The sequence below is a fragment of the Pituophis catenifer genome, unplaced genomic scaffold (assembly GCF_029215685.1).
Source record: "Pituophis catenifer annectens isolate HBS135680 unplaced genomic scaffold, rPitCat1.0.hap2 SCAF_15, whole genome shotgun sequence".
NCBI lineage: Eukaryota > Metazoa > Chordata > Lepidosauria > Squamata > Colubridae > Pituophis > Pituophis catenifer.
This window is the reverse complement of record NW_027256895.1, coordinates 4,136,404-4,160,155: the sequence shown is the minus strand read 5'-3', so window position 1 is coordinate 4,160,155 and position 23,752 is coordinate 4,136,404. Positions and strand designations below refer to the sequence as shown.

Genomic DNA, 23,752 nt, shown 5'->3' with positions numbered 1-23,752 from the left:
CTTATTTTTTTTCCCACTTTACAGGGCTAATCCTGTAAGGAAGGCAGAAAGGAAACATTCTGGCGGTGTTTCTAGCCTGATATTTATTGCCCTGCTTACAGAAACTGCCTCTCTGGTTAACCCTTATTACATTGTAACAGCTAGGCGAAACGCCCATCGACGTGAGTGACGTTGAGTTGGCCACGCCCACCTGGTCACATGACCACCAAGCCACGCCTACTCAGATGGTCATTAGGGCAGAGAATCGGTTGTTAAATTATTTGAATCCCACCACTGTGTGTGTGTGTGTGTCTATTATGACAACTAGCCACAGAACAACTTGGCCGTGGCCAACGGGACAACTCGCTGCAGGACAAGAGTTACCCCAACAACGAAGGAATAGGGGAATAGAATGATGAAAGAAAGGATGGCAAAGGAGGGATGAAATGCAAACACAAACATTAAAAACATTTTTTTGGATCGTTTTCAACAATTGAAATGGAATTGTTGAACTGTCCCGCAGCCGAGCGGTCTCGTGGCAAGTTGACTGCAACGAGTTGTCCGATTCCAACGGTTGGGGCAAAGGAAGTGGGCTGGAGGAGGGAGGAGGAGATGGACGAGGGATCTGGGGTTGGCTTTGCTTTACTGAAGGATCTTTCATCCTTCACTCCAAGTAGCTGAGAAAGAGGGAGGGAAGAAAAAAAAGGAAAGAAGGAAGGAAGGAGGAAGGAGGGATGGAAGAAGGAGGGAAAGAAAAGGAAAAAAGGAAAAGAAGAAGGGAGGGAGGGAGGGATGGAAAGAGATGGGAATGAGAAGAAAGGAAGGAAAGAAGGAAAGAAAGGAAGAGAAGAAGGAACAATGGAAGGAAGAAGGAACAAAGGAAGGAAGAGGGAGGAAGGGAAAGAAGGAAAAGAGGAAGGGAGGGAGGAAAGGAAGAAGAAAGGAAGGAAAGAAGTAGAGAAGGAAGGAAAGGAAGAGAAGGAACAAAGAAGAATGAATGAATAAAGGAATGGGATGAAGGAAGGAAAAGGAAGGAAGGAAGGGACGGAGGAAGGAAGGAAAGAAGAAAAAAGGAAAAGAGGGAGTGAAGGAAGGAAGGAGATGGGAATGAGAAGAAAGTAAGGAAAGAAGTAGAGAAGGAAGGAAAGGAAGAGAAGAGGAAGGAACAAAGAAAAGAAGAAACAGAAGAATGAATAAGTGAATGGGGTGGAGGAAAGGAAGGAAGGAAGGGATGGAGGAAGGAGGGAAAGAAGAAAAAAGGAAAAGAGGGAAGGAAGGAAGGAAGGAGATGGGAATGAGAAGAAAGTAAGGAAAGAAGTAGAGAAGGAAAAAAAGGAAGAAAGAAGGAAGAAAGGAATTAATTCACTACTTTTATTTATACATTTATATTTGGATGACTCTAAGTGGCTAACAGTTAAAATCGGAATAAAGGCACCAAATATAAATGGATCAAACATGGTTTCCTGGCAGATTGGGGAATTCAACCAATCTTCTACTCCAGACCAGTATTTCTCAACCTAGGTAAATTGATGACAGGTAAATTTCAACTCCCAGAATTCCCATGTTGGCCAGGGATTTCTGGGAGTTGAAGTCCACACATCGTCAAGCCGCCAAGGCTGAGAAATACTACTTCAGGCTAACTGGGCCTCCTCCAGATAGTGAGGCCTCCGTTTCCCAGAATGTCTCCTGGACTTCAACTCCCAGGATTCCTCAGTCAGCCTAGCCATTTGCAGGGAATTCTGGGAATGGAAGTCTTCCCATCCCAATTGGGGAGGTGGGCTTTGAACGCTCGAGACCCCAAAATTGTTCTCTGCTTCCTTTTGCTCAGGACTTGCCGTTTTGTGCCAGACCTTCAGTGCCAACCCAGCCTTCACCAGTTCTCTCCGCCATCTTGATTTAAGCAAAAATCCCGGCCTTCTGGGCACTGACGAGGCAAACGTGAGTGATTGGCATCTCATCCCTTGGTCTGAAATGGTAGAGGGCTTCCTGCCTGTGCAGCGGGTTGGACTAGAAGACCTCCAAGGTCCCTTCCAACTCTCTTATTCCTCCTCCTCTTCCCCTCCTCTTCCCCTCCACGTCCTCCTCCTCCTCCTTTCTTCTTTCTTCTTCCTTCTTCTCCTTTCTTCCTTCTCTTCTCCTTTCTTCTTCCTCCTCCTCCTTTCTTCTTCCTTCTCCTTTCTTCCTTCTCTTCCTCCTCCTCCTTTCTTCTTTCTTCTCCTCCTTTCTTCTTCTTGCTCCTCCTCTTTCCCCTCCTCTTCCTCCTCCTCCTCCTTTCTTCCTCCTCCTCCTCTTTTCTTCTTCCTTCTCCTCCTTTCTTCCTTCTCTTCCTCCTCCTTTCTTCTTTCTTCTCCTTTCTTCTTTCTTCTCCTCTTTTCTTCTTCTTGCTCCTCCTCTTTCCCCTCCACTTTCCCCTCCACTTCCTCCTCCTCCTCCTTTCTTCCTCCTCCTTTCTTCCTTCTCTTTCCCCTCCTCCTTTCTTCTTCTTGCTCCTCCTCTTTCCCCTCCTCTTCCTCCTCCTTTCTTCCTTCTCCTCCTCCTCCTTTCTTCTTCCTTCTCCTCCTTTCTTCCTTCTCTTCCTCCTCCTCCTTTCTTCTTCTTGCTCCTCCTTTCCCCCCTCCTCTTCCTCCTCCTCCTCCTTTCTTCTTCCTCCTCCTCCTCCTCTTTTCTTCTTCCTTATCCTCCTTTCTTCCTTATCTTCCTCCTCCTCCTTTCTTCTTTTTTTCCTCCTCTTTCCCTTCCTCTTCCTCCTCCTCCTCCTCCTTTCTTCCTCCTCCTCCTCCTTTCTTCCTCCTCCTCCTCCTCTTTTCTTCTTCCTTCTCCTTTCTTCCTTCTCTTCCTCCTCCTCTTTTCTTCTTTCTCTCCTCCTCTTTCCCCTCCTCTTCCTCCTCCTCCTCCTCCTCCTTTCTTCCTCCTCCTCTTTTCTTCTTCCTTCTCCTCCTTTCTTCCTTCTCTTCCTCCTCCTCCTTTCTTCTTTCTCTCCTCCTTTCTTCCTTCTCTTCCTCCTCCTCCTTTCTTCTTTCTCTCCTCCTTTCTTCCTTCTCTTCCTCCTCCTCCTTTCTTCTTTCTCTCCTCCTCTTTCCCCTCCTCTTCCTCCTCCTCCTCCTTTCTTCCTCCTCCTCCTTTCTTCCTGCTCCTCCTCCTCTTTTCTTCTTCCTTCTCCTCCTTTCTTCCTTCTCTTCCTCCTCCTCCTTTTTGAGAAGAGATCGGACAACCATTTGTCTGAAATGGTAAAAGGTTTCTGAACTAAGGAATTGGACTTTCACCTCTGTGATTCTGTCATCCAGCTGCAATCGGAGCCAGATCACACCATTGTCCAGAAAAATCTCTTTCTGGATGTAAATTCCAACTTTGGACGGAGGGAGACACAACATTATAATCTCCTCATATCTCCAGAATCTGGAATGTTCCAACAGGGGAAAACCCAAAATTAGACAAGTAAAAAAAACAAGAACAACAACGGTACAAGTACAAAGAGTCCTCGACTTACAACCATTCGTTAAGGGACGGTTCAAAGTTACAACGGCACTGAAAAAAAAGTACCATGACTTGTTCTCACACTTACGACCAGCATCCCAGCCTTCTCGCCATCACGGGATCAAAATTCAGACGCTTGCCAATCGATTCATACTTACGACGGTCGCAGCGTCCTTGGGTCGCACGATCCCCTTTTGCGACCTTCTGACAAGCCAAGTCAATCGTGGGGGGGGGAGCCAGATTCACTTAACAACCGTTTTGCTCACTTAAAAAACGGCAGGGGTTCACTCCACCACGGTGGCAAAAAAACCCGTCGTAAAATGAAGCAAAATTCACTTCCCAAACGTTTCCCTGAGCACTGTGACAGTGGGGACACGGCAACCGTCATAAATATGAGACAGGTGCCAAGCGTCTGAATTTTAACCGGGAAGGGACGGATCCTGCAACGGTCGTAAGTGTGAAAAACAATCATAATTCACTTTTTTGCCGTTGTAACGTTGAAAGGACACTAAATGAACTGTTCTATGTCTACCTGCATAAACTGGTTTGTTTACGCCTTTCCATCTTGGTCTCCTTACAGAGTTTCTACTCATTCCTGGCACAGCCTAATGCACTGATTCACCTGGACGTATCCTCCACGGATTGTGCTGTAGACGCAGTAAGGATTTCAGCGAACGGATATGGGGACAGGCTGGCTACGGCAGGGATCCCCAATCCCCAGGGCCCCCGGCCCTTTACCGGGCCGTGAACCATTCGGAATCGGGCTTCACCAGCTGCGCATGCTGGCAGCTCCGTTCTTGGTCAAATGGAGCTGACAGGCGCCTGCCACTCACACAGAACAATCTGCCAAGCCAGAAAAGTTAGGGACCGCAGACTACGGTGTAGCTATGGCAGAGGTGTCCAACTCAAGGGGGGGAGGGGGCCGGATCCGGCGCGCAGGATGTTTAGATCTAGCCCGCGGAGCTACCCTGGAAACAGCGAAGAACCAGCCCGTGGTGCCTCTGCCAGTGAAAATGGAGCAGCCCTCCCCAAACTCTATTTTCGCTGACAGAGAGTTGCAGGAGGCCGTTCCAGCTGAAAACCGTTTTCGCTGGCAAAGCGCTCGGACCGGCGAAAACGGAGCTCCCAGAGGGCTGCAGGAGGCCGTCACAGCAGTAAATGGGGCACGGGTGGGAGGGAACACACGCGCCCCCCCCAAACTCCATTTTCACTAGCGGAAGGTTGCAGGAGGCCGTGGCGGCTGGAAACGGAGCTCGGGAGCCCGTTTTTGCTGGCAGAGTGCTCGGGCCGCCACAGGCGCCTCTCCGACACGAATGACGTCGAGCTGGCCACGACCCCCCCCCCGGCCACGCCTTCCACCCCTGAGGTCAAACACAACCCTGATGCGGCCCTCAATGAAATCGAGTTTGACACCCCTCTCTGACCTATGGCATTGCGGGTTGCCAACTTTGGATGGTATCCTGGCAGAGGTGAAATGCTCCCGGTTCAGACCGGATCGCCTGATCTGGTAGCAACGGCGGCGGGTGGTTCGGAGAACCGGTAGCAAAAATCCCTGCGCCCCCCCCCCCTCCACCATGCCCAGCTGAGCCGCACGATCATCAGAGGCTTTTTTTTTTTACTTTTAAAAGCATTTTTTCTACAACCTCTTCTGCCAAAAAAATGCTTTTAAAAGTAAAAAAAAAATTTAAAAAGCCTCTGAAGATCGCGCGGCTCAGCTGGGATCGTCAGAGAGGCTTTTCAAAGCATTTTTTTTCTGCAACCTCTTCGGCCAAAGAGGTGGTAAAACAAAATGCTTTGAAAAGCCTCTGACGATCCCAGCTGTGTTGCCTGATCGGCAGAGGCTTTTCAAAGCATTTTTTGAGAAACTAATAACAAAAATCTATAACTTCTTACTGGCATATAAATTAGAGGAGGAGATAGTCAAGGAAAATATGATTACGTGGGCGATGAATTTCGGATACCCTATAGAACTAAACAAATGGGAAAAACTATGGAAAATTAACAGCAAACTGATACTATCAGTACCGTACAAAGAAAATATCTACAAGATGTTTTAAAGATGGCATCTCCCACCGGCACGGATCTCCAAAATGTTCCCCAATACATCTTCACTCTGCTGGAAATGCAAAGCACAAAAAGGGACATACTACCACATGTGGTGGTCGTGTCCCAAAGCCAAACAATTCTGCGGCTTTTTTTTTTTTTTTTGTAGCTTTTTAGTGCGTTGCTGCACGGCTGCTGCCCTCGTCTCTGCTACCTCAATCTTTCGCGAAACACCTTTTCCCACCGGTAAGGATAATATTGTTTTTAACACCTGCAAAGGGAGAGCGGAGGGATGCGTGTGTCTTTTTCTGGCTAAGAAATAAGAGGAATCCTCTCTTCCCCCCCCCCACTCACCATCACCGCCCCCGGCCAGGAAGGGAAAAGAATTCCCACCCTCTCTGAAGCAGTTTTTCTGCAGTGCCTACTCACTCAACTATGTGAACCTATCCGGCATCAGGGTCCCCGTAGAAGCCTTGCGGTGAGTCTCAAGCACGGTCTCGGGGCCCCACGTTGGGCTGCGCATGTTACAAAACCGGGGGTATGATTGTCTTCTGTGGAATTTCACTGGGGGGGGCGGTGTCGAGTCACAAAAAGGAGCCCACGACCCTGCGAGGTGGGTGGGTTGAGAGAGAGAGGGAGGGGGGGACTGGTCCAAAGTTAGCCAGTTGGCTTCCACGCGTAAGGCGAGACTAGAACTCACCCTCTCCTGGTGATTGGCCCAAAGTGACCCAGCTATATTTCATACCTAAGGCAGGACTAGAACTCACAGTCACCTGATGATTGGGCCAAAATCACCCATCTGGCTTTTGTGTCTAAGGTGGGACTAGAACTCACAGTCACTTGGTGATTCGTACGAAGTCACCCAGCCATATTTCATACCTAAGGCAGGACTAGAACTCACTGTCTCCTGGTGATTGGCCCAAAGTCACCCAGTCACATTTCATACCTAGGCAGGACTAGAACTCACAGTCACCTGGTGATTGGCCCAAAGTGACCCAGCTATATTTCATACCTAAGGCAGGACTAGAACTCACAGTCACCTGGTGATTGGGCCAAAATCACCCATCCGGCTTTCGTGTCTAAGGCGGGACTAGAACTCACTGTCTCCTGGTGATTGCCCTAAAGTCACCCAGCTGGCTTTTGTACCTTAGGTGGGACTAGAACTCACCATCTCCTAGTGATTGGCTCAAAGTGACCCAGCCATATTTCATACCTAAGGCAGGACTAGAACTCACCGTCTCTGGTGATTGGTCCAAAGTCACCCAGTCACATTTCATACCTAAGGCAGGACTAGAACTCACCGTCTCCTGGTGATTGGCCCAAAGTCACACAGCTGGCTTTCATACCTAAGGTGGAACTAGAATTCACATCTCCTGCTTTCTAGAGTGGTACCTTAACCACTAGACCAAACTGTCTCTCAAATACATGTTATTTGCACGTGTGTTGTGAGTGTTTGTTGGGACAACAGAGGCACTAACGGGATAACAATTTCACCCCATTCCTGACTTTGTACATTTTTTTGTGGTTTAGTCTTTTAACTTCATTTTGTTTATAAACATTTGGTGGTTTGATCGGCCACCCTGTTAAATTAAATTAAACTTCCCTCTTTAAAGGCTTAAGAGACTAGGGAAAATATACATGCCAAAACATTGAAAAGCAATAATCCGTGTTTTCACCCTTCACGCAGGTCTCTTATGCAAGGTTTGTCTGCCAATACCCACCTCAGTGACCTGCACCTGGATTTGAGCGGATGTGAGGTAAAATCGGGATATGGGGATGAAATCTCTCTATATATATGCAAAATACCACTCGCGCATCATCACGAAATCTCCAGAACCGTAAAGCCTACAAACTTGAAATTTGGCACGTATGTTCCTCTTGGCTTCTAGGTGCTTGCTAAGAAAGGATTTTTCGAAATGACCATCAGATCATTAGTATTTCTTATATTTACGGTCTGATGCTAAGGAGTTAGACGTTCTACTCCCCCTCCCGACCTGAAAAGAACTCTGTTCCAACTGCCACTTGGGCATGGGCGTGGCCAGGGTGTGACTCATCCGGCCTGCGGGCTGGGAGTTTAGACATTTTACTCCCCCTCCCCACCTGAAAGGGAGAGAAGGGGATAGGACAGGAGAGACTTCTGTGGGGCAAGCCTGAGGGAGAGAAGGGGAGAGGAGAGGATCAGTGGGGCCAGCCTGAGAGAGAGAAGGAGGATAGGACAGGAGAGACTTCTGTGGGGCAAGCCTGAGGGAGAGAAGGGGAGAGGAGAGGATCAGTGGGGCCAGCCTGAGAGAGAGAAGGAGGATAGGACAGGAGAGACTTCTGTGGGGCAAGCCTGAGGGAGAGAAGGGGAGAGGCTGATCGTAACTACTCATTAATTCAAGCTTTAACTGTCAATTTATCAAGACCGATCACATAGTTTTGTAGCGAAGCACGGTATCCAGCTACAACCCCCCGCCTAAGCAGGAGACTCTGAGAACTTCCATACTCAAACTTTACATAAAGTTTAAACTTTATACTGCTGGTCCTTGGATTACGGCCACAAGTGAGCCCAAAATTTATGTCGCTAAGTGAAACATTTGTGAAGTGAGTTTATCCCATTTTACCCACTTTTCTGGTCTTGCCACGTTGGTTAATGTCAGGTTTCGATGTTGTCTCATATAAATTGCATTTCCAAACAGATGGTCTTTGATGAAATCTTTCATTTATTAAGCACGACAATCTGTCCCCGATTATGTCGAAGCCAACACTTGACTTCCTGACCCCAAACCTTCCCTTTCCGTTCCCCAATTCTCTGCGTCTCATTGGCCATCTTCCAAATCAATCTCCCCATATCTACTACTTCAGCTCCCAGGAATGTCCCCCCTCCCAACCCATCTCCTAGGGGATATTATCTTCAGGGAAAATAAGGAGGTGAAAAGTCAAGCGTCCTCTTGCCAGCTGCCCCGTCTTCTCCTCCTTATGTCAGCCCTAGAATGAATGTAGTTTGAAGTGCTGACAGTTAAGTGAATTGTTACGGTTCTTAAGTTAGGAACCCGGTTGTTAAGTGAATCTGGATGCCCCAGGGACTTGGCTGGTCAGAAGTTCGCAAAAGAGAATCGGGGGATCCCGGGACACTGCAATCGTCATAAATGTGAAGCAGTTGTCAAGCATCCAGATGTAAATCATGTAGCCACGGGGATGCTGCGATGGACATAAGTAGGAAAAACAACCATAAGTCACTTTTTTTCACTACCGTTGTAACTGTGAACGGTCACTAAGTGAAGTGTGGTAATCATAAATAAATAAATAAAATGTATTCATTCACCGTATGACTACTCATTCTGTAACAGCTTTGTTCCCTAGGCCATCCGTCCGGTAAACTCACAAGAATCGTTTTTTCCTCGCTCTGTGCATGTAGACCTCCGAACTAGGCTGTGTGATGTTTCTCTGTGTCATAGAATAGACGGGGGTATATATACACATAATTTTGTATTTATTTATATATTTTGTCATGTTCGTGTCGTGTATATCGGAGGCGGTGACCCTTTGAGAGCTGTCTGCAATGAAATTTCATTTTCGTGTATGCCGATTAGTGTACATTCAAAGTGGCAATAAAGTTATTATTCTATTCTATTCTATTCTATTCTATTCTATTCTATTCTATTCTATTCTATTCTATTCTATTCCATTCCATTCCATTCCATTCCATTCCATTCCATTCTGTTCTAAATCTAAATCTAAACCTATTCTATTCTTATTCTATTCTAATTCTATTATATTGTATTCTAAATCTAAATCTATTCTATTCTAATTCTATTCTATTCTATTCTATTCTAATTCTATTATATTGTATTCTAAATCTAAATCTATTCTATTCTAATTCTATTCTATTCTAATTCTATTCTATTCTATTCTATTCTAATTCTATTATATTGTATTCTAAATCTAAATCTATTCTTATTCTATTCTATTTTAATTCTATTATGTTGTATTCTAAATCTAAATCTATTCTATTCTATTCTATTCTATTCTATTCTATTCTATTCTAATTCTATTATATTGTATTGTATTGTATTCTATTCTATTCTAAATCTGTTCTGTTCTATTCTATTCTAATTCTATTATATTGTATTCTAATTCTGTTCTGTTCTATTCTATTCTATTCTATTCTATTCTATTCTATTCTATTCTATTCTATTCTAATTCTATTATATTGTATTCTAAATCTAAATCTATTCTATTCTTATTCTATTCTATTCTAATTCTATTATATTGTATTCTAATTCTGTTCTGTTCTGTTCTATTCTATTCTATTCTAAATAAATACCAATTTCTTTTTGCCTTTCTATGTTAGCTCCGTTCTCCGGGAGCTCAAGTCCTTCAAGAACAGATGCCTGGAATAAACGCCCTGAGCGGTCTCGATATTTCGGATAACGGTGAGTCTCAAAAATCCGGTTTGGATGCAAAGGTAGAATCGGAGAATCGTGGCTTTGTCTGGTCCAACACTTTGCCATATGCAGGGAAATTGCTGGAAGTCCCTGACTTAACAACCACATTCCGAATTGGCAAGTTCATGCCCGGTAGCCCTCAATTTATGACCGTAACCGAGCCCCAGGTTTCTGTGACTAAGCGAGACAGTTGTGAAGTGAGTTTTGACCCGTTTTACGATCTCTCTTGCCACCGTCGTGAACTGAAGCCAGATTCTCTTAACAACCATGTTGCTAAGTTAACAATTGCAACAATTCTCTTAACATCCGTGGCAAGAAAGGTCGTAAAAACAACAGAAATGTGGGGCTCCGTTGTGGTCGTACATCGGGGACTACTTGGAAATAGAAATAAACGACAGGTCGTCCTTGAGTTATGTCCACAACAGAGCGCAACATTTATGTTGCTAAGTGAAACATTTGTTAAATGAATTTGCCCCCTTTTTACGACATTTTTTGCCCTGGTTGTTAAGTGAATCACCACAGTTGTGAAGTTAGTTACAACCTTTTTTATCACGGTTGTTAAGTGAATCACTGCAGTTTTTAAATGAGTAACACGGTTGTTAAGTGAATCACTGCAGTTCTTAAATAAGTAACACGGTTGTTAAGTGAATCTGGCTTTCCCCATCGACTTGGCTTGTCAGGTCGCAAAAACTGATCAGATGACTCCATCTGCGACCGTCATAAATATGAGTTGTTGCCAAGCAACTGAATTTGGATCACATGACCACGGGGCATGCTATCACGGTGCTAAGTGTGAAAAATGGCCCTGTGAATTTTTTCAATGCCATTATTGTAACTTCGAGCAGTCACTAAGTGAACTGTTCATAAGACGAGGATTACCTGTACAAGGATATAAACACGATCGATTACTGTTTTCTCATCCCAACAGGCTTCGATGCAGATTTGATCACTTTGCTTCCGGCGTTGAGTAAGAACAAATCTTTGAAACATCTCTGGCTCGGAAAGAATTTCAACGTCAAATCCCGGTGAGTGTTTGCGGGGAAACAGGCGCCATTTTCCTGCACCCAGTGAGGCTAAGAGTTTTTCGGGTTGGACCACAATCTAATGATGACCTCATTGTTCCAAAATATAAAAATATCAATGGATGGTATAGAGGAGAAAACGGAAAATATTCTGCAAAGAACAACGAATAAAGACCAAACGGCCCAGGAATTGGTAGAAAGGATAGAAAGATTGGATGAAATCAGAGGTGGGATTCAGCCGGTTCGGACTGGTTCAGGCAAACCGGTTGTGGAAATCGCAGATGGGTCCACCCCACTGCCCCGGCTCTATGCCGTCCTATTTAGGCACGTATTTGAGGCCGGGCGCATGCGCGGAAGGCAGGACTGCGCGTAAACGGGGCCCGTGCGTGAACCGGGGGTGTCCGTGCACAAACAGAGCATGCCCGCGCACGGTGAACCGGTAGTAACAAAATGTGAAACCCACCGCTGGATGAAATGGACTACTTAAACCAGCAAATTGACTACGAACAGGGGGAAAAAAAACAGAGGGATCGGAAAAACCAGCAAATGAAGCAAAAGCTCAAAGAAGAAAAGAACAGGCGAAGTGGCGACATCGACAAATAAATCAAGGACTGGAGCAAAAAAATGGGACTGACAAACCAGCCGATAAAGGAAGAACAATCAATCAATTGGCTAAACAGGAAGACATCTTTGATAAGGAGATTGGGACATGGGCAGGAATTGGGGAGAATCGCCAGCATAAGTTTGTACTGGGAGAAATGCTTAAACCAGTGGTGGCTAACCTTTTTGCCATGGCATGCCAGGAGTGGGGGGGGGTGCCCACACCCATAATTCTATGTGTCCTGTCCCCGCGCATGTATGTACGACACCCCCCCCGCGACCCCCTCTCCTGACACGCAATGGCACAGTAGGCCCGTTTTTTGCTCTCCTCAGCCTCCAGAGCCTTTCTAGGAGTCTGGGGAGGGCAAAAACGGCCTTCCCCACCCCCACCACCCCCCGTAGGCTCCCACTTAGCCACAGAAACGTCGGGTTTCAATTGTGGTCCTAAGTTGAGGACAGCCTTGTAATGAGTGCAATTCCTTCCTAGTTTCGAGGAGGAGAAAAGGATGGGGATATTGAGGACGATGTAATGTTGACAGGAGCCATTTTTAATCTTTTTACCTCAGGACCCTGGAAGAAATTCTCCAGAAGTTAGTGCAATTTATCCAAGAAGAAGAGTGTGTAAGTTCTTGGCCGGTGCAAAACATAATTCACTAGAATTATTATTAATATTATTTACAGGGCTTTTGAGTTGTTTTTCATTTTTTTTTTAATTTGATTTATATGCCGCCCTTCTCCGGAGACTCAGGGCGGCTTACAATGCATTAATGACCTTGTAATCCCTTGCGGGGTAGAGTCTGCACAACTGAATGGAGCTGAGTGTTTTACTGGCCGGATGCCCTTCCTTTTGCCAGTGCGGAGTTTTGTTCAGCAGATATATATTCTCATTGTTCCCAGAGAGAGAAATATTAGCCTCTACTTAGGATCGAACTCACAGCCTCCTGATTGTGAGGCAAGAGCTCCACCTCTAGGCCACCGCACCACAGGGCTTATGAGTTGTTCCTAGCAAAATGTGTTTATTTATTTTATTTATTTATTTATTATTTCGATTTCTATACCGCCCTACTCCCGAAGGACTCAGGGCGGTGTACAGCCAGACAATAAAAACACATCCATACAAAATTTAAAAGTAGAATCAAATCAAATTAAATAGTTTTGGCTCCGACAAATTTAAAACCCCGAACTGTTTAAAACCAATTTAAGTGTTAAGTTGAAGGTGGTTCTGGGGCGACGAGAAAGGGGTAGAAGCTGATTTTTTTTTAGGGGATTCAAAATGGCTGCTCAGCCCCTCTCCCCTTTCTCTCCTCCTTCTCTCTCTCCCCTCCACCCCCCACAACAAAGTCCTTACAGTCCTTCTCAGTGGCCGATTCCCGTCTGAAAACCCGTTGTAGCATCCTGATCAACGCTCTAGGGAGCAACACTTGCTTGACCAAAGTGGACCTGAGTGGGAACAACATGGAAGATCTCGGCGCCAAGATGTTGTCCAAAGCTCTGCAGATCAACAGCACACTCAGGTAAGTAGGCCTGAAGGCAGAGGTGGTAATCAGCCGGTTCGGATCGGTTCAGGCGAACCGGTTGCGGAAACCCCAGGTCTATGCTGTCCTATTTAGGCACATATTTGAGGCCCGGCGCATACACAGAAGGCATGCGTGTGAGCAAAGGGCGTGCGCGAAAGGCCGGGCCCACATTTTCAGTGCTGGGCAAACTGGGAGGTAAATTATGAGAATCCCATCTCTGCCTAAAGGACACGTCTGACGGCAGCAGAAGCTTCCAAGATGGAGTCTGGCTATGAGAAGACTCAACGGATGCATCCACGGGGAGAAAACTCACTCTAAACTCGACTGTCTTCCTCTTTTTTAGAAGCATTTCCTGGGACAGGAATGGGACCACTGCCCAAGGCTTCCAGGACATCGCCAGGGCCTTGGAGAAGTGAGTGAGCAGGGATGTCCATCTGAAAAGAGAAGGATGAACCTTCTCTGGATGAGGGTGCCGGAGTCCTTCTTAAAACATCAGTTGGGAAGGACCCGTAGTTCAGCTGGGCAGAGAGGAAGACAGAGAGGAGGAGAATAATAATAATAATAATAATAATAATTTTATTTCTATACCGCCCTTCTCCCGAAGGACTCAGGGCGGTGTACAGCCTATTTAAAAACACAAAAAACACAACAACAATTTAAAATTTAAAATCATTAAATAATTAGGCTCCAATTAAAATCCCAGAAATTTAAAATACCCCAATTTAAAACGTTATGTTAATAGCCCTGCCTGGCGGAACAACAGGGTCTTCAGAGCGCAGCAAAACACCCGGAGGTTGGAAATCTTTCGTATTTCGGGGGGCAGTTCATTCCACAGGGCTGGAGCTCCCACAGAGAAGGCCCTCCCCCTGGGTGTCGCCAGCCGACATAACTTGGCTGATGGCACCCGGAGGAGACCCTCTCTGTGGGAGCGGACTGGTCGGTGGGAGGCTATTGGTGGCAGAAGTCGGTCTCGAAGGTACCCGGGTCCTATGCCATGGAGCGCTTTAAAGGTGGTAACCAACACCTTGAATCGCACCCGGAAGACCACTGGGAGCCAGTGCAGCTCGCGCAGGAGGGGTGTCACGTGGGCGCAACGTGTTGCACCCATAACCACCCGCGCGGCCGCATTCTGGACCAGTTGGAGCCTCCGAGTGCTCTTCAAGGGGAGCCCCATGTAGAGAGCATTACAATAGTCCAACCGGGAGGTGACAAGGGCGTGAGTGACCGTGCGCAAGGCGTCCCGATCCAGAAAGGGCTGCAACTGGCGAATCAGGCGAACCTGATAAAAGGCCCCCCTGGCCACGGCCGTCATGTGCTCTTCTAAAGACAGCCGTGCGTCCAGGAGGACACCCAGATTGCGAGCCCTCTCTGTGGGGGGCAAAGATTCACCCCCAATAGTCAGCGATGGCACTTGCTGACTATATCGGGGCGCCGGAAGCCACAGCCACTCGGTCTTGGAGGGGTTGAGTCTGAGCCTGTTCCTCCCCATCCAGGCCCGCACGGCCTCCAGGCAGCGGGACATCACATCAAGGGCATCGTTGGGGTGGTCTGGGGTGGAGATGTACAGCTGAGTATCGTCAGCGTACAGATGACACTTCACCCCGAAACCACGGATGATCTCACCCAGCGGCTTCACATAAATGTTGAACAGGAGAGGCGAGAGGACCGACCCTTGCGACACTCCCCATGCGAGATGCCTCGAGGTCGACCTCTGTCCCCCTGCCAACACAAACTGCGAGCGGTCGGAGAGGAAGGAGGAGAACCACCGCAAAACGGTGCCCCCTATTCCTAACCCCCTCAACCGCTGCAGCATGATACCATGGTCGATGGTATCAAAAGCCGCCGAGAGGTCTAATAGGACTAGGACAGAGGAGGTGGAGAAGAAGATGGAGATGGAGAGGGATGGAGAAGGAGAAGAGAAATAGCAATAGATGGAGAAGAAGAAGGAGGAAAAGAAGAAGAAGGGATAGAGAAGAAAGGAGATGGAGGAGGAGGAGAAGGAATAGAAGAGGAAGGGATGGAGGAAGAGAAGATATGGAGGAGGAGAGGAGGGGAAGGAGAAGAGGGGGAAGGAAAGAAGGAAGGAAAGAGGGAGGGAGGAAGAGAAGAAGAAAGAGGGATGGAGAGAAGGGAGGGAGGAAGATGGAGGGAGGGAGGGGAAAGAAGATGGTGGAAGTTGGAAGGAAGATGGAGGGAGGGAAGGAAGGAAGGAGACAGAGGATAGGAAGGTAGGACAAAAGGAAGATGGAGGGAGGGAGGAAGGAAGGAAGGATGAGAGAGGGAGGGAGGGGAAGGAAGGAAGGAAGGAAGACGGAGGGCTGGAGGGAGGGTGGGTGGAAGGAAAGAAGGAAAATGGAGGAGAAGGAAAGAAGGAAGGAAAGGAGAGAAGGAGAGAGAGAGGAAGGAAGGAAGGAAGGGCCATGGTGGCACAGTGGTTAGAATATCGTATTGCAGGCGAATTCTGCCGCTCTGCCAGCAGTTCGATCCTGACCGGCTCAAGGTTGACTCAGCCTTCCGTCCTTCCGAGGTGGGTAAAATGAAGACCCAGATCGTTGTGGGGCCATAAGGCAGACTCTGTAAACCTCTTAGAGAGGGCTGTAAAAGCACCGTGAAGCGGTATATAAGTCTAAGTGCTATTGCTATTAACAACTGTCTCGCTTAGCAAAAATTAGGAAATGTTGGACTTCATTATGGTCATAAATCCAGGATTAGCTGTACGCCATTGACACCTCGCATGTCGCTCGGGCCTGATTAAAAACAGGGGTTTTTTTTCCAAATTGTCTTCTTCTTCAGCAACTACACACTCAAGTTTATGGCGTTGCCCATGAGCGACATCAACACGGCGTACCGCAATGCCCCCGACCGGACGGACGAGGTTTGGCAAAAGGTGAGCCCCCCCCCCGTCCCAGCGATCTGGTATTATTACTTAATTAATTAATTAACCAGTGGAACGACTTGCCACGAGAAGGAGGCTTTTAAGAAGAGACTCTGTTGCTGAAGTCGTATTTTCCGCAGTCGAGTTTGGAGGGATTTACCTTGAGTTTGTATCGATCGTTCGCCCGTGTACTATTGCGGTTAAAACTGAAGAAGTCCTTTGACAGGCAAGATGTTGTAGCAGGCAATTTTATGTATTATGCTTAGATCGGACCGTAGGCGGCGCAGTTCCAGATTGTCCAAGCCCAAAATTTTAAGCCTGGTGGCATAAGAGATTCTGTTGTGAGTAAAGAAGTGGAGGACTCTTCACGTGAAATACCTCTGAACCCGCTCAATCATGTTAATGTCCGAAGTACAGTCTTTTTTCGTCCCTTCTGCAATTTAGTTGTTCTGTTGTGGCCTGCCAGAGCTGGTGGCAGACTCAGACAGTGAGGAGGTTGGGGAGGAACATGGGCCAGTCCTGGAGTCTGGGGAAGGCTCTGATGAATGCTCTGCGTTGGAGGCAGAGAGGGGCCAGGGCCATCCGAGTTATCAGCTGCCTTCGGAGTCGGACATCAGTGGGGCAGAAGAATAGCTGGAGCCTGTTCCCAGTGTGAGCATGCGTAGAGCTGCCAGGAGAAGGGAACAGCTAAAGAACAAGGGTCAACTCAGGAGTAAAGCCACAGGTGGACGGTGAATGGCCCCTTCCATAGGGAATAAAGAGGAGCGAAAGGGGAGTGGAGTTTGCAGGAGGCCTCCAGTTCGTGGCCTGGCAGCTCTCCAAGCCAGATAAGGTCTGTGACTGTAAATTCTCCCTTGAAAGACTTTGCTGGATGTGAATGAGAGGAATTCACAGTAACTTAATAAAAAGGTTGTTTTTTGTTGGGACAAGGAGTTTGCTTCATGCTCTTGGGAAGCCTAGGTCAGAACATGTTCTGTCTTCACAGCTATCTCCGTCTTCTCGTCCCTTCTGCAATTCAGCTGTTCTGTCTTCACCAGTATCTCCATTTTTTCATCCCTTCTACAATTCAGCTGTTCTGTCTTCACTAGTATCTCCATTTTTTCATCCCTTCTGCAATTCAGCTGTTCTGTCTTCACCATTATCTCTGTCTTCTTGTCCCTTCTGCAATTCAGCTGTTCTGTCTTCACCGCTATCTCCATTTTTTCATCTCTTCTGCAATTCAGCTGTTCTGTCTTCACCGATACCTCCATTTTTTCATCCCTTCTGCAATTCAGCTGTTCTGTCTTCACCGATACCTCCATTTTTCATCTCTTCTGCAATTCAGCTGTTCTGTCTTCACTGTTATCTCTGTCTTCTTGTCCCTTCTGCAATTCAGCTGTTCTGACTTCACCGCTATCTCTGTCTTCTTGTCCCTTCTGCAATTCAGCTGTTCTGTCTTCACCACTATCTCCATTTTTTCATCCCTTCTGCAATTCAGCTGTTCTGTCTTCACCACTATCTCCATTTTTTCATCCCTTCTGCAATTCAGCTGTTCTGTCTTCACCGCTATCTCCATCTTCTCGCCCTCTTCAGATCCAGTGGTGTCTCCTGCGGAACAACCACTCTTCCAAGATCTCCCAGGACCAAGCTTTCCGCCTCCACCAAGGAATCGTCACCCATAGCGCCGAGCAAGTAAACGTTCCCATCTCCCTGGACGTCCTTCTCCCGTCCATCCTTAACGTCCGGGAGGAAGGGAGGGGGCTTGCCGACGTGACCAAGGGGGACACCCGCAAGACTGGGTGGGATTTGGGGGTGACCTGAAATGCCTCCAGGGTCTCTGATGGGCTCGTGGGGAGAGGCACATCAGAGGTGGGATTCAGCCGGTTCGCTCCGGATTGAGCGAACCGGTAGCAGCGACTGTGGGAGGCTCCGTTCTCCCACCCAGATGTAATGCACGAGCACTACACAGAGCTCACATTTGCGAACCGGTAGGGAAGGTAAGCGAATCCCACCTCTGAGGCACATTGGAGGGTTTTCAGGTCAAGGGGGGGCAGTCTGAATTAACATTCTCCTCTCCTGCCCCCCCACCCCCCTTTAGATGATGAGCCGGCTTTGTGTGCGAGTTCAGGAGGAATTACGGGTCTTGAGAACGTGCTCAGCTGATTCTGTCCAGGAGGAAGTCCTGTATGCCCGGAAGTTGATGAAAGAAGCCAAGAATTCAAGAGCGGTAAGGAACTACCGCTGACATGGATAGTCCTCAACTTACAACTTCACAACCGCTCGTTTAGTGACCGTTCAAAGTCACAACGGCACTGGGGGAAAAAAATGACTTAAACCTGGTCCTTGCACCTACGACCGTTTTAAAGAAGAGATTGGACAGCCGTTTTGTCCAAAATAGCCTAGGGTCTCCCCCTTGAATAGAGGGTCAGATTAGATGACCTCCGAGGCCCCTTTTCAAGGGGCGATTCTCTACCTCAACAACTTTAAGAAGGGTAGACTTCAAGTTTAAGAAAAGTAGACTATAATTTTAAGAAGGGTGGACCAAGTTTAAGAAGGGTAGACTTCAAGTTTAAGAAGGATAGAGTTCCAATTTATGAAGGATGGACCAAGTTTAAGAAGGATGAACTAAGTTTAAGAAGGATGGACTTCAAATTTGTGGAATTCAAGTTTAAGAAGGATAGACCAATGTTAAGAAAGATACACTTCAAGTTTAAGAAGGATGGACCAAGTTTAAGAAGGATGGACCAAGTTTAAGAAGGGTGGACTTCAAGTTTAAGAAGGATGGACCTCAAATTTGTGGTGCTCAAGTTTAAGAAGGGTGAACCCCAAGTTTAAGAAGGGTGGATGAAGTTTAAGAGGGATGGACTTCAAATTTGTGGAGTTCAGGTTTAAGAAGGATGGACCAAGTTTAAGAAGGATGGACCAAGTTTAAGAAGGATGGACAAAGTTTAAGAAGGATGGACAAAGTTTAAGAGGAATGGACTTCACAATTGTGGAGTTCAAGTTTAAGAAGGGTGGACTTCAAGTTTAAGAAGGCTGGACCAAGTTTAAGAAGGATGGACTTCAAGTTTAAGAAGGATGGACTTCAAATTTATGGAGTTCAAGTTTAAGAAGGGTGGACTTCAAGTTTAAGAAGGATGGACCAAATTTAAGAAGGATGGACTTCAAGTTTAAGAAGGATGGACCTCAAATTTATGGAGTTCAAGTTTAAGAAGGGTGAACCCCAAGTTTAAGAAGGGTGGATGAAGTTTAAGAGGGATGGACTTCAAATTTGTGGAGTTCAGGTTTAAGAAGGATGGACCAAGTTTAAGAAGGATGGACCAAGTTTAAGAAGGATGGACAAAGTTTAAGAGGAATGGACTTCACAATTGTGGAGTTCAAGTTTAAGAAGGGTGGACTTCAAGTTTAAGAAGGCTGGACCAAGTTTAAGAAGGATGGACTTCAAGTTTAAGAAGGATGGACTTCAAATTTGTGGAGTTCAAGTTTAAGAAGGGTGGACTTCAAGTTTAAGAAGGATGGACTTCAAATTTGTGGAGTTCAAGTTTAAGAAGGATGGACTTCAAGTTTAAGAAAGATGGACTTCAAATTTGTGGAGTTCAAGTTTAAGAAGGGTGGACTTCAAGTTTAAGAAGGATGGACCAAATTTAAGAAGGATGGACTTCAAGTTTAAGAAGGATGGACCTCAAATTTATGGAGTTCAAGTTTAAGAAGGGTGGACTTCAAGTTTAAGAAGGATGGACTTCAAATTTGTGGAGTTCAAGTTTAAGAAGGATGGACCAAATTTAAGAAGGATGGACATCAAATTTGTGGAGTTCAAGTTTAAGAAGGGTGGACTTCAAGTTTAAGAAGGATGGACCTCAAATTTGTGGTGCTCAAGTTTAAGAAGGGTGAACCCCAAGTTTAAGAAGGGTGGATGAAATTTAAGAGGGATGGACTTCAAATTTGTGGAGTTCAGGTTTAAGAAGGATGGACCACGTTTAAGAAGGATGGACTTCAAATTTGTGGAGTTCGTTTAAGAGGGGTGGGGTTCAAGTTTAAGAAGGGTGAACTTCAAGTTTAAGAAGGGTGAACCCCAAGTTTAAAAAGTTGAAATTTAAGAGCTGGCTGGGGACTTCTTGGAGTTGAGGTTCACCCTTCTTTTAAAGATGCTAAGGTTGAGGTTCTTCATCATTTCCTTCCTACAGCTCTTTCCCAGCCTGTATGAACTTGGGCACCTGTTGGCCAGCGATGGGCCCGTGCGGCACCGCCTGGAGTCCATGGCCAACGAAGTGGCGAAAGCGGTCGACAAAGAACTGCAGGTGAAGAAAACATCACAATCACCTTTCACACGTTCACGCTATTGACGGTGGCAAATCCTCCCGATGGGACGTCCCAGGTCGTAGGTCTTGGGAATCTGAGTGTCCGAGACGAGGGTGCCTTTGGTGGTTGTGAAGAACTCAAGATGACCATCTTGATTGATCAGCTCGCCAGGGGTGAAATGTAAAATTTGTTACTACCGGTTCTGTGGGCGTGGCTTGGTGGTGGTGGGTAATGTGACTGGGTGAGCGTGGCCAATTTTTTTTTTTTAAAACTTTTCAAAGCATTTTTTCTAATGCTTTGAAAAGCCTCTGCTGATCAGGCAACTCAGCTGGGATCGTCAGAGAGGCTTTTTAAAAAATGCCTCTCTGCCGATCAGGCAACTCAGCTGGGATCGTCGGAGAGGCTTTTTAAAAAATGCTTTGAAAAGCCTCTCTGCTGATCAGGCAACTCAGCTGGGATCGGCAGAGAGGCTTTTTAAAAAATGCCCCTCTGCCGATCAGGCAACTCAGCTGGGATCGTCAGAGAGGCTTTTTAAAAAATGCTTTGAAAAGCCTCTCTGCCGATCATGCAACTCAGCTGGGATCGTCAGAGAAGTTTTTTTAAAAAATGCCTCTCTGCCGATCAGGCAACTCAGCTGGGATCGTCAGAGAGGCTTTTTAAAAAATGCTTTGAAAAGCCTCTCTGCCGATCAGGCAACTCAGCTGGGATCATCAGAGAGGTTTTTTAAAAAATGCCTCTGCCGATCAGGCAACTCAGCTGGGATCGTCAGAGAGGCTTTTTAAAAAATGCTTTGAAAAGCCTCTCTGCCGATCAGGCAACTCAGCTGGGATCGTCAGAGAGGCTTTTTAAAAAATGCCTCTCTGCCAATCAGGCAACTCAGCTGGGATCGTCAGAGAGGCTTTTTAAAAAATGCTTTGAAAAGCCTCTCTGCCGATCAGGCAACTCAGCTGGGATCGTCAGAGAGGCTTTTTAAAAAATGCCTCTCTGCCAATCAGGCAACTCAGCTGGGATCGTCAGAAAGGCTTTTTAAAAAATGCTTTGAAAAGCCTCTCTGACGATCAGGCAACTCAGCTGGGATCGTCAGAGGCTTTTCAAAGCATTTTTTTTACCATCTCTTCAGCCAAAAGGTTGCAGAAAAAAATGCTTTGAAAAGCCTCTGACGATCCCAGCTGAGCTGCGCGATCATCAGAGGCTTTTTTTTTTTTACTTTTAAAAGCATTTTTTTCGTCGGAAGAGGCTGTAGAAAAAATGCTTTTAAAAGTAAAAAAAAAAAAGCCTCTGATGATCGTGCGGCTTAGCTGGGCATGGGGGGGGCACAGGAATTTTTGCTACTGGTTCTCCGAATCACCCGCTGCCATCACTACCGGATCGGGTGATCCAATCCGAACCGGGAGCATTTCACCCCTGCAGCTCGCCCTCTTTGGATAACCCCTGATTCCTGGTTTTCCTCTCTCTGCCAGATGATCTTGGAATCCATGGTGGCTCTAACCCAGGAGTTGTGTCCGCACGCCGTCCAGGCCGCTGAAGAACATCACAAGATGTTGGCAGCTGTTTCGGAACATATCACCGTTCCCCGAAACTTTATCCGAGGCGCTCTGCTGGAACAGGCTGGCCAGGATATTCAGAACAAACTCAAGTAAGAATTGGGGTGTAGATATTTTGAAAAAGGGGGGTGGTGTAGGGAGGGCTTGTCTCAGTGGTGGAGGTGAGTTCCAGATCAAGGTTATTGTGATGGCCCGGGGCACGACACAGAGATAACACAAGCAGTTGGCAGTTCAAACCGTCCCTTTATTGCTCCAAATTTCTCCAAACGTTCCACGTTTTTGGCAAGTCCCAGAGCAAAGTGATGACACATACACGCATATACCTCAAGCAGCCTTTGGCTGACAAATAGTCCAGCCCAACGCTGTGAGCACAACAGCTGCAAAGCAAGAAATCCAGCAGGGCAAGTCAAAGAGTCCAGGAAGCAAAGGATCACGGCAAGTAATTCAGAAATCCAGCAAGAACGCCAGGAATCCAGGAAAGTTCAAACGTCCGAAATCAACATTCCAGGAATTCAGCATTTGTTCCTGACAAAATGCCTCTCCCCACAGTGTCTCCTTAAGGCTCCGTCCCCAGGTGTGCCTTGTGAAGAGGGGCGGGGCGCTCTCCTCCCGAGTAGCCTGCTCAGTTCCCACCTTCTCTCTACTCTCCATGATCGGGGATCAGGAGGGGATAGTCCTTGCTCGTCGCCTGAGCTCTGTCTCTCACGTTCACTACTTAGCCTCTCGGGGGCAGGATGACCTCCCTGCCTACAAACCATCCCAATCCTGAAAGGCCCTCCCCATTTTCCTCCCAAGCCAAGGAAGCAGCCCCTATTGTGGCCCGCCAGTTGCCAGCTCCACTGGCAGCAGACTCGGACGATGAGGAAGATGGGGAGGAATGTGGGCCAGTTCTGGAGTCTGGGACCTTCCTTCATTCAGAAGTTATGGGTGCTCCATCAGGGGAGTTTTTTAAGAAGAGATTGGATAACCATTTGTCTGGAATGGTATGGGATCTCCTGCTTGAGCAGGGGGTTGGACTAGAAGACCTCTAAGGTCCCTTCCAACTTGGTTATTCTGTTATTCCTCCTCCTCTTCCTTCCCTTCACTTTCTACTTCCCCCTTCTCTTCCTCCTCCTTTCCCTTCCCCTTCCCCTCCTCCTCCTCTTCCTCCTTCCCTTCTTTTTCCCCCCTCCTCCTCCTTTCTTCCTCCTCCTCCTCTTCCTGTTCCTCTCTCACTCCTCCTTTTTAAGAAGAGCGTCAGGTTTTCAGGCCGTCTTCAAATAAATTGCGTCTCAAACAAAGTCTTTTTTGAAACAAGCTTCCATTTTATTTAGCACGGCAACTTTTTCACTGACTCCATGCAGCCAGCACTGCCGTGCTGGCCCAAAATCCCTCCTCTTCCTTCCCCCGCTCCTCTGCATTCATTGGCCATCTTCCCAATCATTCACCCCTAATCTACTGCTCCAATTCAAAGAATTTCCCCCCTCCCATCCATCTCCTAGGGGACATTATCTCCAGAGGAAATAAGTAGGTGAAAGGCAACCGTCCCGTGGCAGACACTTGCGTTCTCCTTCTCATGTCAGCACTAGGATAAATTATTTTATTTATTTATTTATTTATTTATTTATTTTATTGAATTTCTATACCGCCCTACTCCCGAAGGACTCAGGGCGGTGCACAGCCATGAAGTAAAACACATAAATATACAAAATTTAAAATCGAATAAAACGGATTAAATAAATTTGGCTGAATTAATATCCATTTAAAAATACCCATATTTTAAAATCCATTAAAATTTAGAATTTACATTTAAAAGGGAGAAGATTTAGGCGAGGCCAGCTTGATGAAATAAAAGCGTCTTCAACTCGCGGCGGAAGGTGCGCAGATCCGGAATCCTCCGTATCTCTGGGGGGAGCTCATTCCAGATCGTCGGTGCCCCCACAGAGAAGGCTCTCCCCCTAGGGGCCGACAGCCGACATTGTTTGGCCGACGGCACCTGGAGGAGCCCCTCTCT

At 46.8% G+C, this 23,752-nt stretch overlaps 1 protein-coding gene across 1 annotated transcript in view; it reads left to right on the top strand.

The window, feature by feature from the left end:
• Positions 1 to 23,752, top strand: part of CARMIL3 (capping protein regulator and myosin 1 linker 3) — a 64,016-nt gene that overhangs the window by 17,108 nt on the left and 23,156 nt on the right. Inside the window, exons 13-27 of the mRNA XM_070954533.1 lie at positions 1,808 to 1,917; positions 4,034 to 4,111; positions 5,666 to 5,742; positions 5,870 to 5,974; positions 7,184 to 7,253; positions 9,830 to 9,911; positions 10,852 to 10,948; positions 12,112 to 12,166; positions 12,887 to 13,059; positions 13,406 to 13,474; positions 15,856 to 15,949; positions 17,510 to 17,608; positions 18,015 to 18,143; positions 20,101 to 20,214; positions 21,676 to 21,851. Of these exons, the coding sequence (XP_070810634.1) occupies positions 1,808 to 1,917; positions 4,034 to 4,111; positions 5,666 to 5,742; positions 5,870 to 5,974; positions 7,184 to 7,253; positions 9,830 to 9,911; positions 10,852 to 10,948; positions 12,112 to 12,166; positions 12,887 to 13,059; positions 13,406 to 13,474; positions 15,856 to 15,949; positions 17,510 to 17,608; positions 18,015 to 18,143; positions 20,101 to 20,214; positions 21,676 to 21,851 (1,528 nt within the window). The remainder of the gene's footprint in view (positions 1 to 1,807; positions 1,918 to 4,033; positions 4,112 to 5,665; positions 5,743 to 5,869; positions 5,975 to 7,183; positions 7,254 to 9,829; positions 9,912 to 10,851; positions 10,949 to 12,111; positions 12,167 to 12,886; positions 13,060 to 13,405; positions 13,475 to 15,855; positions 15,950 to 17,509; positions 17,609 to 18,014; positions 18,144 to 20,100; positions 20,215 to 21,675; positions 21,852 to 23,752) is intronic.